The 16,960-nt window shown below is 39.8% G+C and overlaps 1 protein-coding gene across 7 annotated transcripts in view; it reads right to left on the bottom strand.

Annotated features, from left to right (window-relative positions):
• Window positions 1–16,905, bottom strand: part of S100PBP (S100P binding protein) — a 32,251-nt gene extending 15,346 nt beyond the window's left edge. For 2 of the 7 annotated variants that reach the window (XM_056795301.1, XM_007492901.3), the window contains exons 1-6: window positions 16,464–16,619; window positions 13,384–13,436; window positions 9,949–10,082; window positions 8,868–9,751; window positions 8,512–8,600; window positions 7,049–7,152 (exon numbers count right to left, since the gene is read on the bottom strand). In XM_056795301.1, coding sequence (XP_056651279.1) covers window positions 7,049–7,152; window positions 8,512–8,600; window positions 8,868–9,749 — 1,075 coding nt within the window. In that variant the 5' untranslated portion in view covers window positions 9,750–9,751; window positions 9,949–10,082; window positions 13,384–13,436; window positions 16,464–16,619. Of the gene's footprint in view, window positions 1–7,048; window positions 7,153–8,511; window positions 8,601–8,867; window positions 9,752–9,948; window positions 10,083–13,383; window positions 13,437–16,463; window positions 16,647–16,773 lie in introns of those variants that run through there. The other 5 variants (XM_056795300.1, XM_007492900.3, XM_007492898.3 and 2 more) reach the window with 5 other exon arrangements.
• Between the last annotated feature and the right edge of the window lie 55 nt (window positions 16,906–16,960).

The following is a 16,960-nucleotide window of genomic DNA, read 5'->3' as shown; positions in this document are numbered from 1 at the left end:
GGGATGCCCCTCAATTGGGGAATGGCTGAACAAATTGTGGTATATGTTGGTGATGGAATACTATTGTGCTAAAAGGAATAATAAAGTGGAGAAGTTCCATGGAGACTGGAACAACCTCCAGGAAGTAATGCAGAGCGAGAGGAGCAGAACCAGGAAAACATTGTACACAGAGACTGATACATTGTGGTACAATCGAAGGTGATGGACTTCTCCATTAGTATCAATGCAATCCCTGAACAATCTGCAGGGATCTAAAAAAAAAATACTACCCACAAGCAGAGGATAAACTGTGGGAGTAAAAACACCGCTGAAAAGCAACTGCTTGACTACAGGGTTGGAGGAGATAAGACTGAGGAGAGACTCTAAATGAACACTATAATGCAAACTCCAACAACAGGGAAATGGGTTCGAGTCAAGAACACATGTGATAACCAGTGGAATCATGCGTCGGCTATGGGAGAGGGAAAGGCGGGGGGGGGGGGGGGGAAGGGGAGGGGAGGAAAAGAAAACGATCTTTGTTTCCAGTGAATAATGTATGAAAACGACCAAATAAAATAATATTAAAATTAAAAAAAAAAGAAATGCAAGAGACAGAAATAAATGTGACCTAGAGATAGGAGGTTCATGAGCAAGTCACTTAACCCCAATTGCCTAGTCCCTACTGTTCTTAGTATTGATTCTGAGACAGAAAGTAAGGAAGAGTTTGTTTTTTAAAAGCATGACATAAAAACAAAATGTAAAATGAGAATATTCTCCTATGTTATAACTAACAACAATAAAATATCAATCATTTAAGGGCACAATGGCCAGAGCACCAGGCCTAGAGTCAGGAGGACCTGGGAAAATCTGGCTTAAGACACTTCCTAGCTATGGAACAAGTCCTGGACAAGTCACTTAACTCCAATTGCCTAGACCTTGCTACTCTTCTTCCTTAGAATTGATAAGGCAGAAGGTTTTTTTAATCTATTAGTAGGGCTCACTAGATAAAGGAGTTAAGGAAGAATGTGTATATTCAGAAAGGAAGGCAATGCAAAAACAATAAGAACTATATTATCTTTAAATCCTTCATTCACTCCCTATTGCTTAAGTAACAAAAGTCTAAGCTCTTTTTCCTGGCACTCAAAGTCCTCCAAAATGTGTCCAAAGGATTTCTCTATCCTTACCTCTCACTATCCTCTTACAGAACCCTCTGTTTCAAGGAAGTTCATCTCTCCCTTATGCCAAATGAATTTCCATCCTTATGACTTTGCATGGTAACTGGTAATAGGCTATAATCTTCCTATTCCTACCATATATCTCTGGGGTAACCATAATTTTGAGTCTTCAAAGTCTGTGATATTCCATAATTACCAGCCATACAACATTATTGAAAGACTATTACCATTAAAAAGGACAGATTTGTATGTGAAAGAACATTTTGGGATTGTGGGAAGTACTACACAATTTCTTTACATCTTATTTAATTTTAGGAACAATCCACTGCAATCTACAATGCATGTCCAAACATAAGATTCTCTCAATGGGCACTCAATTCAAAAGCAGGTGATAATATGGAAATAAACGATTTTAATCTATTTGATTTCTCCACTGGAGACTGTTAGATGATCTCTTGAGCAGCTATGGATTTCAGTGAGAAAGTCTCATGGTATTTTGAAGCTTGAGACAATCAAGAGTCACCCATAATACCTGGTCAACCTCACCATCTGAATAGTCATTTTAATAGTCATTAAAGTTCAATGTCAAGTGAAAGTTAATCTCTTAATGGAATACCCAAGGATCTGTCTTTGGCCCTATGTTGTTTATTATTTTTATCAATGACCTGGGTAAATCGATAGATGGTAACTTATCAAATATGCAGATGAAACAAAACCGATAGGGATTGCTAACACAATGGATGACAAAGTAAGCATCCAAAAAGATCTTGACAAGTTAGGATGGGTATAAGATGCAATTTCATATAAATAAATATAAAGTCTTGAGCTTGGGTTCAAAAGAATCATTTTCAATTTATATGAACTGAAGAAGAGGAAAACAAGAAGAATCAGAATAATCCTGCCAGTGATCACAAAAACAACCTATCAGAACTCTACTCTAAGACACAGCTGGGCCTGACCCTTCAAGACACTGAAAGTGAGCATGCCTCCCTCTTCTCAGGGAAGAGGTGGAAGACTACAGTTGTATAATGAAGTAGACACTGTTGAGCATTGTCTATGTGCTGATTGTATTGTTTTCAGAACAAGAAGAGGACTAAAGGAGGATCACTGTGAAGGAACATTGACATAAGAAAAAAAGAGCATTAATAAGAACATTTGTTTAAAAAAAATCAACGTCACTAGTGCAGTATGGAAGAGACAAGGCTTGACAAGTTGATGTGGGGAAAAAAATGAAGCGTTTCAGTGCCAATCCAGGATTATGGAAGGACCAACAAAACAGTAACTACTGCAAGAAATTCCATAATGTGCAGCCTCTATAATTCTATATCCTTTTCTAAAACATACAAAAAAGCATATGCTTATTATTTGAAAATTTTTAAATTGCAAATGTTATCCTAACAAGCAAATTGGCATTGTTTGCTAGAAATACATCAAGTGAAAGGTAAATAAGGGGTTTATTATTCTTCAACAATGAACAAAATTCAAGGCCAGTCCCCTAAGCAATAACAGAATTTGTCAGAGAGAAAAACTCCTTAGGATGCTTTCTGCAAACATAAGCAATTTATTTACAATTTTGTTCTTCTTCCCTGCAACCTTAAGCTCTTGGGAAGCTATGTGTAATAATGCTAAGTTCCACCTACATAAAAGTTTTTGATGTTACCTTAGTTTTGCATCCGTAGCAGAGATAAGCAAGATGATCCTTATCCTGAGCTCCCTGCCCTAAAATTTCTGAGAGGTAGAAAATGGAAACATTTCTAGAATGTCAGAGATGAAGCCTTTTTTTTTTTATAATAAAAAGAGAACTTTGATAGCCATGTTGGGAGTATCTGGTGCCAACATCTGAAGATAACATGGATGCTGGTACCTTCTCCCCAATCCCAATTTGAAACTGCAGGTTTCTATACTACCCAGAAAGTTGATAAGAGAATTCTCTCTGGGACTACAATCTTCCTAAAGAACCTGCCAGTTACTACCTGACCCTCATTAGCTTTTTGAGTTGTCACCTCCTCCCACCATTCCTTCACTCCCATGAACATATTTGATATGCTTCTCAGAGAGTTAATGGAAACCTTACTAGAGATGCAAAAGTGAAGAACATTCCAACTTGCCTCCAGCATTCCTAAGAATTAGAATATCATGCAATAAATCTTTTTAGGATTAGTTGTATGGTCTGTTTATTTATTCCCTGGAGAATGATCAACAGCCCTTTTCAATTTCTGAAAACACAAAAAGTAACACTGACTCACTTGGAAAAACGAGCAGTGCATATAAAGATATTGTAGAATCATAAATAGGTTATAATTAAAAATAAATTAACTGAGTCAACAATGCAAGGTAATAGCTAAAAAAAATTTTATATTCTATTAAGAGAGACACAGGGTCCAGAATGATGTGATGGTAAATTAGAGTCCTCTATTCTGGTCAAATCACTTCTCAAACACTATAAGAAGAATAGTGCCAGGCTGGAACATATGCAGAGGAAAGTGATTTGAATGATGAGAAACTTCAAGGCCATGTCATAGGAAGGTCCACTGGGGGCAGTTAGGTGGCTCATTGGATTGAAAGCTAGGTCTGGAGACAGGAGTCCTAGATTCAAATCTAGTCTCAGATACTTCCTAGCTGTGTGACTCTGGGCAAGTCACTCGACCCCTATTACCTAGCCCTTAACATTCTTCTCTCTTGAAATGAATACTTGTATCAATTCTAATACAAAAATAAGGGTTAAAAAAAAAAAGATCCACTGAAAGAGGTTGAGATGTTAGCCTAGAGAAGATATATGGGATGACATGATATGGTAATTATCTTTGAATATCTGATGGGCAATTGGGTAGAAAAGAGAATAGCCTTGTTCTTGACAGACATCAGATTTAGGCTCAATATAAAGCAAAGACTTTGTAACTTCCTCTAGAGAAAATGGGTTACCCCTTCCTGAAAATCCTCCAGTAAAATGTTATTTTTTTAATTTTTTTTTAAACCCTTACCTTCTGTCTTGGGGTCAATACTGTGTATTGTAAATTTTTTTTCTGGTTTGTATCTATTAGGAAACCTCTAATGATCTAGAAAGTGTTTTTACAACTTATTTTAAGGTTGTTTTGGGCTCTAAACCAAATAGTTGTTTTTTTTTTATTTTCACAGTGGAATATTGTATTTTCTATACTTTTCTATAGAGCTGACATCTACATATTCATACAAGTGACTGACATGAGTTATAAGAGCATGACTGTTATCTTCTCATTTTCACCCAGGATAACCTTGAAACATGTAGCTCATTCTCATAAAGATTTTAAAGAGATAAATATACACAGGGTTTGTAGTTGCTGATGTTCTGTTGGCCAGCTTTTCACAGTAAAATACTATCTATATTCCATCATTTAATAGCTCCCTCTTTTTAGGTACCTTGCTTCTATAATCACATCACCTCCTTCATGGCTATTTTCTGTTTGTGTTTGATCTGGTCTGCCACTCTTCCCATTTCCAATTCCTCACATGAAGTGTTATGGGGGGTTGAGGGGGAGTGGGGAAAGGCTCCACAGTTAACAATAAGACATTTCCTTGTCCATTGTCCTTTCATTCATAACTGTTCTTGGGAGTATATAATTTACTGGGGTATAATGCCAAGCCTTCCACATAATTGTTTTCCCCACACCACTTTACTATTTGAGAAATGTCCTATTGCTCATCAACTTCCACTGTTCTTCAGTGACAGAGTTTACAAGTCAATCTATATTCTAAAAAAAGATTATCCTAGGCTGCTGTAATTCTTCATCTGGCACAAAGAGCAAGTATATACTGACTGACGTTATTCTCGGGCCATTTTGATTTCTCCATTGTGGCTACTGTACTGTTTACTTTGTATTTACTTATTACATGGTATTATACTGTTAAACTTCGGTAACAAATGGTGAAAATCTAAGTCAATGGCTTTATATTTATCGATGGCAGAAGGTAAGGATTTTTAAAAATACAGTTTCACCTTTGACCATGTTATGACTGATAACAGCAGCTTCAGGATATGGTTCTTCAGTTTGGTCTCAACAGGATATCTTATCCCTACTATCCCAACTCATTCCCATCACTCCAAATAAGCCAACACTTAAGAATGAATTGCACTGGGAGCTATCCTCTTTTGGACTGGAGACTGAATTGGCTTGCAACATCTTCTAATGAACAAGAATAGAAGAGCTCATCTTAAAGAACATGGAAAATTATTCACAGCTATTCATGTAATTACAGACTCTAAGGTAGAGAGAATCTTAAAGAATATTTGGTCCAAACTGGAGCCAAAGGAATTGTTCTACAACCCCCCTGACAAACACTCCCCCTAGTCTCTTTGATAAGCTCTGGTAAAAAAAAAGCCCTTTCCTCCCAAGGCAGCTCTTTTCTGTTATAAATGTTAAGAGTTTGTCCTTGCATTGAATCAATGTCCTAGTCCTTCCCTACTGCTCCTGGTGGTGCCCACAAGGTGTATGGCATTTGCAATGCAGGCAAACCAGAAAAAGAAACAAGATCATTAAGAACCATGAAGACCATGGAAAACTATGCTGAACAGCACCTCCTCGTCTACTTTATCCCCCAAACCAACTACATCACATTGCTTAGAGGCAGTGGAGAAAGTACTACATGACCTTGGCTCTAATCATTTTTTTACACTTGTTGTTAGTTATATCAATATTCCCATGTATCTCTCTCTCTCCATCCCCGAACTAAAGAACTCATCAGTTCACACGCACCAAAAAAAAAAAAAGTATACATAAAATATAATTTTTGTGTTTCCATTTTTCAGTTCTTTCTCTGGAGATGGGCTTTCACAAGTTATTTTTCAAACATTAATTATGTAGCTAGTTATATGTTTTCTTGAGTCTACTTATTTCACTTTTTATAATTTAATATATGCCTTTCCATGTTTTTTAACTAATCTGCTCATTATTTCTTATGGGATAATAGCATTCCAACATAATCATATACCACAACTTGTTCAGCCATTCCCCAATTAATCAGCATCCCCTCAATTTATGTTTTTTTTGCCACTACAAAGAGAGCTACTATAAATATTTTAAAACATATAGGTTCTTATCCTTTTTCTCTGATCATTCTGGACAGACCCAACAAAATAATACTGCAGGGTCTAAGGGTATATGCAGTTTTATAACTCTGGGCATAACTCCAGATTGCCTCAGGCTCTAATCTTAATGCTGACATTTACTAAGCATCTGATCATAATTAAATCCATTTCCCTCTCTAAGTTTGTTTTCTCATCTGTAAAATATGGTTAACATCACATATCCTGTTTATCTCACAGAATTATACTGTTAAGATCAAATGAGATAAAATAAGCAAAAGTTACTTTGGAAACTATAGAATTATACAATTATTACATAATAATTAGCTGTTAACATTAATCATTACCAAATAATAAGTCTGCATTAGTTAATAATCAAAAAAGAGACAATCTCCATTTACTGTCATTGAAAGCATTATGTCCTCATTCTAATAATAGACAACAAAACTAATTATTTTTAAACCCTTCCCTTCCCTCTTAGAGTCAATACTGTGTATTGGTTCCAAGGCAGGAGAGTGGTAAGGGCAAGGCAAAGGGGGTTAAGTGACTTGCCCAGGGTCACACAGCTGGGAAATGTCTGAGGCCACATTTGAACCTGGGACTTCCCATCTCTAGGCCTGGCTCTGAATCCACTGAGCCACCCAGCTGCCCCCAACAGACAATTTTTTTAAAGACAATCTAAGGTGAAGTATTCTTTTCAAGTTCTAGCCTTTGGGTAAGCAGACAGTTAAGATACACTGACCAGCTTCAGCAAAACTAATTAACTCCACCAACCTGAGCTACACAGGACTGAATAAAAAGACCCCAGCACCTTTCCCACCCCATTCCTGTTTACCTTGGTTAGATTCCAGAGGGTTTTTTAAGTGAGCAATGACATTCTTAAGATAAATTTGCTTCTTCTGTTCCAGCTCAGTCTTCGAGAATGTCTGAATCTTACTCCTTAAAACAAAGCATACCAAGGGGTAGGGGGGGTTGGAGGGGAAATAGTTCATGAGTTTCATCTCAACAAAACAGAAGAAGCCAGGCAAACAAGTAACTAATACCCAAAGGCAATGTTCTCTTTAGGACCCAGTGACAGAAGACAATATTGCTTTTAGCTGTGTGCTATGTATATCTTAAGGCTGGAGTCTAAAATAAAAAAAGATGCACTTGAACAATTTGATTTCTTTTCACTAATGGCTAACAAAAGAGGGAAAGAACATTCAGATTCTAGAAAGAGTTTCACATTCACTGAATGATTCTTTGAGGGTCTAGAAACCTTAAGGGATCTCATCAAAATGGGATTTTAAGTTCCTTGGGAACCTGAATGATGAGTTGTAGGAAAAATATCTCCTCATGCATATAAAATGATAGGTTATCAAATGACTTTTAAACCAGGTAAGGCAGAACAATGTAATTGTTGCTAACTTCTTTTTCCCTGATCAAAAAAAAAAAAACCAAAAACTTTCTACCTTTTCCCTAAAAAAAGTTCAAACCCCCAAAGTGATCACTTGGCATACGATCTTGTTATACTGATATAACCAAATCACAAGCTTACATCAACACTGAAAAGGTTAACACACAATGAAATTGCTTTGAGCCTTTACTATTAGAAGTCAAGCTGACAATTTATCCCAACACCTCCCTTCTGTACTGAAATTACTTATACTGATACTGCCATCTTCTGGAAAAAAACAGATATAGACTGGAAAAGACTTCTAAATTTGCAAGGCTTCATATAGAGGCACCTTAAAGATTATCCAGCCAAACGTATTTTATGGCAGAAGAGGCAATATGGTATGGGAGAAGGAATGTGTAATTTAGACAGGAAAGATCTAGGTTCAAATTCAGCATCTGGCGCTTACCGGCTGGGTGACAGGCAAAAATCACTTTCCTGTTTCTGAGATTCAATTTTCTCATCTATAAAATGAGGATGATACCTGGAATACTTACAGAGTTGTGAAGATGTAATAAGGTAACATAGGTAAATTGTCTTCCCAACTTTAAAGCACAAAGGCAGAATCTGACACTGGTCATTTTCCCCTAGCAGGGTATACGCCCCAAAGCCTCATCCAACTATAAAAGAATTAAGCTAACTGCACATTTCTACATGAAGAGAGCAGCCACAATTTGTACATCCCACTGCCCAACCTAGTTATTATTTTTGTGTATTCTCTTTGTTCCTGTGCAAACCTTCTATGGGGACCAAATTTACCCATAAAGTAGAGAAAAATCAGTAGAAATTAGGGTAGGGCAGCAGGTCCAGGAAGAAAACTGGGGCCCCTAGGCATCAGACAATATTAGATTTTGTTACATTACCTTGCTTTGGCCAGTTGAAGTGGAATGACTTTCCCTAATCTTCTCTCATACCCTTCCTTCTTTTTAGAATCCTTGTCTAGTTTGACCGGCTTTCATTCAAATAAGAACACAAAAAGGAGGAAAATGTCAAATTAGAGCTTAGTAAAAGCAAAAGCAAATGACAGCAATGAAAGCAAAACCCATTTGTTGACAGCACCCTGTATTCTGAAAAAGGCTACAGAGACATTGTTATTAATCTATGTCCATGAAGGTTCCTAATTCATTCCCAAATCAGGCCTAATATAGGATTCAAGGTCAAAACAAACTAAAATCCCAAAGAGAGAAACATATGCAGAGAAAGGCAAGACTGTGCTTACTTTGGTAGATGAAGACTGTACAGCTGGAGACCTAGCTGTGTCACCTAATTTGTGTCCATCATTGCCTGAAGACAGTGCCACATCTGGTCTAGGAGTCGGTCCCAAGGTCGGAGAAGCTACAGGTACGGACTCCTCACAAATAGGTGTATTTGCTCTAGGAGGCCCCTGTGGAGGGCCAGCTTTAGGAGGTGGAGTCCCTTTCCAAACAGAACAAGCAGAGCTAATTTCTTTAGTGCAAAGTTTGCCATCATTCTGGCCATGACCTTCTCTATTCACATCTTTCTCCAAGGAGGAGGGAGTTCCCAAACAGTTTGCATTACTGGAACCATCTTTTGAAGAAGACTCAGTCTCTTTTGGACCAAATGCATCACAAACTGTTGTATTAAATGGTGGGACAAGAGTTATTTTCAAGAGATTTTTTTCTGATACAAAGTGTCTGCTAGGTGATTTGGTTGGAATGGGTGCATGCCTAGCTGGTATATTTTTCTGAGGTAGATTATGGATGCTAGCTGGCCCAGCCCTGGGTCCTGTGCTGCAGAGTACATTTATATCTTGAGGAGAGTCAAATGAAATACAACTATAGTTCTCCAACTTCTCAGCTTGACCACCTGTATCTTTTCTTAATCCTCCCAGAGACTGTTCATTTAGTGAGTCATCATCCTTCAACAGCTCCTGAATCTCTTCTTCTGTGTAACTGAAGTGACCATCATCCTCCTCTCCCTCAGAAAGCTCCAGTAAGGAGTCATCTAGTCCATCATCATCCTGTCCAAATCTACCCCAGGATGAGACTGGATCACTGTCTTTAGGTAGGAGAGCTGTGATTTTAGTCTGCTCAGGCCCGGAGGCATCAAAACCAACAGAGGAGTCTAGAGAGCAGGTCATATCTGGAGAAACAACAAGAGTTAGTATTTTAGACAAACAGAGAACTCTATTACTCCAATTTAAATAGTGTTTATGCAGAAACAGGATCCTCTCTGGCATGTCTAAAGCCATTTTACCCTGGGGATTTTATCATTAAATATAACTTTAAGTTCATGCACTAAGTCAGAAGCATTAGAATATAAAGAACTGCCTTCCATACTGAGTGGAACTGTTGAAGCAATCTCTCTGCCTCTGCCACGAGACCAATTGGAAGTAGGTTTCAGCTCTAGGTTTCAGCTCCTGCTGGATGTTCCTTCCTTTCAGGAGGTGTCAAAATGACTGACTCCCACCTTCCTGCAGACACAAAGAAAATTAAAGGATCTTCTCATCACTTTCACCTCAGTTAATTATAATAGGCAACAAGGCTGTACTTTATCCATTTTGATCTTGATGGAGAATGTGAAAAAGTTGGATTTGGGGGTCAAGAAAACAAGAAAGGCCTTTAGGGAAAGACTTATATAACTAACTCTCTCTAGTCTATGCATTACTACTGTATCAAAAATGTCTTACTGATACTTAAAAAAAAAATTCTTATCACTATCCCAACAAACCCTTACTGTCCCCAGCATAACTCTTCCCCAACCCAACAAAGTAGTTAAGCAAAACTGACCCACAGATTGTATTTCATTTTGTTTTGTTTTGAACTCTTACCTTCTGTCTTAGAACCACCACTAAGTATTTGGTTCTAAGGCAGAAGAGTAGTAAAGGCTAGGCTATGGGGGTTAAATGACTTGCCCTGAATCACACAGCTAGAAAGTGTCTGAGACTGGATTTGACCCCCAACCTCTCATCTCCAGGCCTGGCTCTCTATCCACTGAGCAACATAGATGCCCTTATTTCATGAATTCTTAAGGAGCGACAGTGGGACAGCAAAAGTGGAAAGAACACTGGCCTGACAGTGAAGAAACCATAGTTCAAGGTCCTAGCAAATGAAAGGAATATATTACTTAAGTCAATTGGGAGATAGCTAGGTGGCACAGTGGATAGAGCACAAGGCCTGGAGTGAAGGACCCAGATTCTGTTAAATTTGAAAAAAAAAAAACAAAACAGAGAATTATTAAATAGTCAGAAAAAAACACTTTTAATTAGGGGTGAAAGGTGTATGCATTATTAGGCCTCCTCACCATTCAGATAAAAAACTACAAAGCCATTAAAGTTGGGAAGCTTAAATACCTTTTTTGAGGGGGGGGAGAGAGAGAGAGAGAGAGAGAGAGAGAGAGACAGAGAGAGAGAGACAGAGACAGAGAGAGAGACAGAGAGAGACAGAGAGAGACAGAGAGAGAGAGAGTGAGTGTGAGTGTGAGTGTGTGAGTGTGTGTGTGTGTGTGTGTGTGTGTGTGTGTGTGTGTGTGTGTGTGTGTGTGTGTGTGTAGAGAACATTGTTGATTGGTTTTACAATGGTAACAAAGGAAATGCGGAGTCCCAGACAAGAATAAAAGGGAGAGGCTAATGCTTTACAATGGACACAAAAGGGAAAGATCCAGCCAGAGGGCTAGGCTTTTCCTTAAGGAGAAACTCTCATGGGCCAAGGTCAAACTTGAAGTTTTCACCTTCAAGCAAACTCGACTGGGTGGGGGGGGGGGGGGGGGGTATCATCAGATTTCACTAGGCTAAAAGGTTTTTTTTTTTTTAAACCCTCACCTTCCATCTTCAAATCAATACTGTGTATTGGCTCCAAGGCAGAAGAGTGGTAAGGGCTAGGAAATGGGGGTCAAGTGACTTGCCCAAGGTCACACAGCTGGGAAGTGTCTGAGGTCAGATTTAGGCTAAAAGTTTGCAGGTTTCTAGATTCCATGAGGACACTTCAAATCCGGCCTGGGATACTTCCTATAGTGCAGTGGTTCTCAACCTTTCTAATGCCGTGACCCCACAATACAGTTTCTCATGTTGCAGTGACTCCAAACCAAAAAATTATTTTGGTGACTACTTCAAAACTGTAATTTTGCTAGTTATGATTCGGAATGTAAATACCTGATAAGCATTATGTATTCTCATTGCTATAAATTGAGAGGTTGGGAACCGCTGCTATAGTGTGACCCTGGGCAAGTCACTTAACCTCTTATTATTAGGGCAGAAAACAAGGGTATTTTGTTTTTTTTTTTTAAGGAAAAAGAAATAAAAGAAAGCCAATCAGATGTAGTTGTTTAGGAAAAAAAATAAATACTTGCTCTTCAGCAAAAATAATTGGGGAATCAGCTTATATCTCTCCCTAGTACTCTTCCCTTGGCCCCAAGGTCGAGTAAAATAGTATGAAATGTTCCCCCCAAAGCTCATAAAAACCCCACTGCGAGAAATTATTTAAAATATATCAGTAGACAAATTTCATAAAGAGATATTAATAGGAATCTACCTTTCACTACCACTGCAACTCAATTCCTATATTGAAAAGGCAAATGGCACATGTACTATTTTTCTACTTCATCTAGAATTCTCTTTAACCTATATCGATGTGGAATCTGAGAGAACCCCAAGTTTAACTTGTAAGCTGAAGACCTCAAATTTGTCCCAGTTTCCCTGAAAATCCACCCCAATGGAATCTCAGACTAGCAGTTTCAGACTGAACAGACCTGAAGATATTTAATGGACTTAGCTAGGTGGAGTTAACAGATTTTAATCAAATGCTAAAATATCCTTTTATCCCAGTAGCTTCTCCCATAGTAGATCCTTTCCCAAAATAAACATTTGAGCAGAGACCATTTAGTATCCACAGTAAGTAGCCCATTCCCTTACACCTTAGCCTTTAGCTATGGTTTCTTTCCCAAGCCAGTCAGTATAGTTGGGACACTCCCTTTTCCTTGTAGCCAGGCTAGTATCAATCAATTATCTTTCTCAGTCCCAGAATTCCCCAAATGGTATTGTATATAAGTCCCCTAAATTCTTTTGTACTTTGGAGTTTCTATCTAGCATGATGACCAACACAGCCAGAGTCTGGAGACTTGGAGAGGATTTGTAGCACACAGCTCTGCAAAGAAGCCTAATTAAGCACTCACCCCTTCTCCTTAATTAAAGAGTGTTTTTTCTGACTAGTTAAGAGTTCTGTGGGTTTTTTTAGTTTAACATCTACTTCCAACAGACATGGGAAAGAGTCACAGAAGAGAAATGAAAATAAATTATCTTTGCTTTTACCTATTTGGGGGATGACTTTTATTAAGCTGTTACTATGTGCTAGACATTGGGGACACAAGTACAAAAGTGTGCCCTTGTATGTCACAGAAATGATGAGGGAAGACATCCAAGAGCTAAGTGACACTCCTTTTCCAACAATAACAGCAGTATTGATTTGACTCTTTCCAAGGAAGAGGGGAAGAGTGGACAGGTTTTGCCAATGGATAATCATCAACTTAACAACAGTGGGACATTTGTACCCTAGTTTAGTAATCAATAACCCCACTCTGCTAGCTGCAAAGTTATTAAATTGAGACAGGATGGTGCAGTAGAAGCCTTCAGTTCCTGTTCTGCTAGTTACAACCTTAAAAGTAAGTAAGCCATTTAACCAGAGCCTCAATTTCCAAATCATTTTTGAAATGGGAAAACTATCCTCCAAACTTTACCTGGTTATTGTTGGAATTAAACAAAATAATGAATGTAAAAATACCTTGTATTTTACCTGTGATGCACTATACAAGCTAGCAGGTTCAAGAGAAAGGTCTATAAAGAAAAGTAAATAGGTGAAATATAAAACAATTGCAGTACTTTTCTCCCTGCCTTTATAGCCCCAATAGGCAGAACTACAATAAACATCAATAGCTTTTAATAGTGAATAGAAAGGAAGACTACTAGGTGGCTTAGTGTATATAGAGTGCCAAGTCTGGAGTCAAGAGGACTTAGGTCCAAATCTGTCATCAGATACTTCCTACCTGTGTGACTCTGGACAAGTCACTTAACTCCATTTGCCTAGCTCTTGCCCTTCTGTCTTAAGTTGTTAAGAGACAGAAAGTAAAAAAAATAATAGATAGCCTTCATCTGAAAATGGGTTGTCTCATTTAGAAATCTTTATCATAAGGGGAGAGGAATTTTCTCATTCCCAGAATCCTTCCAGTTTTACTCTGTTTCCAATCACTTCTGTGACCCTATTCTGTCCCTTCACTTGCCACCTGTCCACCCCCACCTTAACACTTCAATTTACCACCCCCTCTCTCTGTTCCACAGCCTCCCAAATGGAACCTCAGAAACAGGTTCCTTTTCTATTTTTATCTTACTCAGAAAACCCACTCCTTTAAAGCACAAAGATGGTTTTTATCCAGGGCACCAAAACAATGTAGCACCTGACACACCCCAAACCCACTTATTAGAAGGGCTATCAGTCTGCTGGTAAAAGCTAGGGCACTACATGTGACAGGGGTGGTCAAGGAAAGAGCAGAAATAAAAGCAAGAGGAAATCATTCTCTGATATTTCATGACTTCCAAACTGGCCCCCATAGGGTTAGATCACTGATTTTTAACCTCTTCCACTTAACACAATCAGTTTCATTTTTCACGCATTTGCTCTCTCATCCTTACCAAAAACAAACAAAAATGCTGTGTACATGTACATAATTGGAATTTAATGCTTCCCCCCCCAGCCCCCCTTACCCTTAGAATCAATCTAAGTACCAGTTCCAAGGCAGAAAAACAGTAAGGGCTAAGCAATTGGGTTTAAGTGATTTGTCCAGGGTCATAAAGCCTAGGAAGTACCTGTACTAAATTTGAACCCAGAACCTTCTTATGCAGACCTGGGTCTCTCATCCATTGAGCCACCTGGCTGCTCCAAAATATAATGCTCCAAAATGGTCACTTTGGTCAGTTTTGCTTAACTTTTTTTTTATTGTTACAAAGGAGGGTTCAGTGAGGGAGAAGCCATCATAGATTTAGGGGTGGAAAGGGCTATTGGGGCTTTTTGTCTAATCTCATTTTACAGCTGAAATTTATATAGTGAAATGACATGTAAAAAAGCAGAAGGCATAAATAAACTTTTTAAAGAAATTAATGCTTTTCAGAGTCAATAAGAAAATGCACAAAGATTATAACAATATAGGGTCATTGCTAAAAAGAAACAAAATTCAGATTAAATTCAATAGACAATAATGGTACCAAATTATTAAGATTAAAGGAAACAAATCACTCTTTTTGGTTATCAGCAATAAACTACAAAAGTAAAAAATAATCTATATCCCATCAATCACAATCACCACAGGGGTGTTTTGCTTAACTATTGGGGGGGGGGGGCAGAGGAAGATATAAAGCTGTTTTGTATCAAAGATTTTAATTAATGCTTTATATCACAAAGAACTTTACAAATGTTAACTTATTTAATGCTTACAATTCTTATAGGGCAGGTTATACAGTTACTACCTGTGTAATGTTGGACAATTCATTTAAAATAGCTGGGTCTCATTTTCCTCACCTATAAAATGAAAGGATTGGACTAAGGCCCCTTCTGGTCCTACAATCCTACATTACTAACTAAACATCAGTACTCCACTTTATAGATAATATACCAGAAAAACAACAACTTACTCAACTAGCCCACAACTAGTCTTAACCTTGGGGTTATAAACTAAAGAGGTGGGAGGATAGCCAGAGGCCTTGAATCACTCTACTAAAGCAGCACAGACCAAAGATGGATTCTAACACAACTTCCTAGATGGCTTAACCATAAAGCCAGAGCTAGAAAGGTCCTTAGAAGCCATTTAATCCATCCCCATCATTTTATAGATGAGTAAACTAATGCCTGCAACCCCTCACATAGGTTAATTGACTTGTCCAAGGCCACAAAGAAACGAAATATTAGAATCAGAATTTGAACTCAGATCCTCTAAACTCCAGAGCCAATGGTCTTTCCACACAGTACCCTACTAATCTATATACCTTCTCCATATGGTTGTTGGAAGAGAAGGGGTAATGTGGGGTTAAGGCATCAAAAATCCAACTCTCCATTTTGAGAGTTGTGCTAGAGCAGAGAATCAACTCCATTTTCTTGAGACAAAAAACCCTCACACAATTCTGGGATTTATCAATTCCATCAACTCTAGGGATAAACAGAGGCAGGAGACATCAGCCCACAGTTCTAAGAACAAGGCAGGCAGGGGCATCAAGCCTCCATATCTGGGAATAGGTTGGGATCTGAGACATCAAGTCCCCCTGGGGGAGGGAAGAGGAAAGAGCCATCAGACCCCCAACTGGGGTGGGGAGGGGGTCCGAGGAGCATCAGTCCTCCACATCTAGGAGGTAGGGAAGAACCTGGGGTGTCAACTCCCCATATCTAGAAGTAAAGGTAAACAGGAGCATTAGTAAGTACCCCACGCTTCTGGAGGTGGACATAAGGGGCATCAGTCCTCCAATCTGGGGACAGGCAGGGACCATCAGTCCTCCACCTTTGGGGGCAGGGCAGTAGCATCAGCGCCCTCCCCATCTCTGGGAGGCAGAGAAGCCCGCGACATCAGCCCTCTATCTCTGGAGGGCCAGGGCACAAACTGCCCTTCTCTCAGCTCTTGGGGCGGGGGTGGGCGGGAGCATCAGTCCCCTCTCCCACTGAGAGGGGCTCAGGTCGGTCGCCGACCGCTCCCCATACCCCGCCTCCCTGTGGTTTGGGCCTCCCGCTCCCACCCCCGCCAAGCTCCACGGACGCCCCCGGACCGTGGAGTGTAGCCTCCTCCCCCCGGCCCCGGGGGTGAGCACCCCCTCGCCGCTCTTCACCTCACGAAGCCGGGGCGGGCAAGCTGGGTTCACACCGACCGAGGCGCCATCTTACTGCTCGCCCAGCCCCGACCTCACCCACCCGCGAGGATACCCCTGGGCCAACGCCGGCGTGGGGGTGGGGATGTGGGGGCTGAGGGCGGGAAAGACGAGTAGCAGCCGGGGGGAGGGGCCAATGCCAAATGATTGGCAGGAAACCGCCCCGCCTCCTAGACAGAGTGCCCGGACTGTGCGCAGGCGCAGAGGCTGCTTCCCCTCCACCTCCCTTCCCCCCTCTCAGCATCGCTACTCTTCTCCTCCCCTGCCCTACCTCCTCTCTATTGGGGTGGGGGGAAAAGACGAAGGACGAGAAAAGGATTATCGACGCGCTCCGTTTTCGACTACTCCGGCCTGTCTCAGGTCAAAGCTGGAAGATTGGTCCAAAGCAACGCGAGATGTTTCGGAAGGCCAGATGATGCAACCCGGTGAGGACTCCACGTGACTCTTCCGGGGGTTCG

Source organism: Monodelphis domestica, chromosome 4 (assembly GCF_027887165.1).
Source record: "Monodelphis domestica isolate mMonDom1 chromosome 4, mMonDom1.pri, whole genome shotgun sequence".
Classification (NCBI taxonomy): domain Eukaryota; kingdom Metazoa; phylum Chordata; class Mammalia; order Didelphimorphia; family Didelphidae; genus Monodelphis; species Monodelphis domestica.
This window is presented reverse-complemented; position numbering and strand designations above follow the sequence as displayed.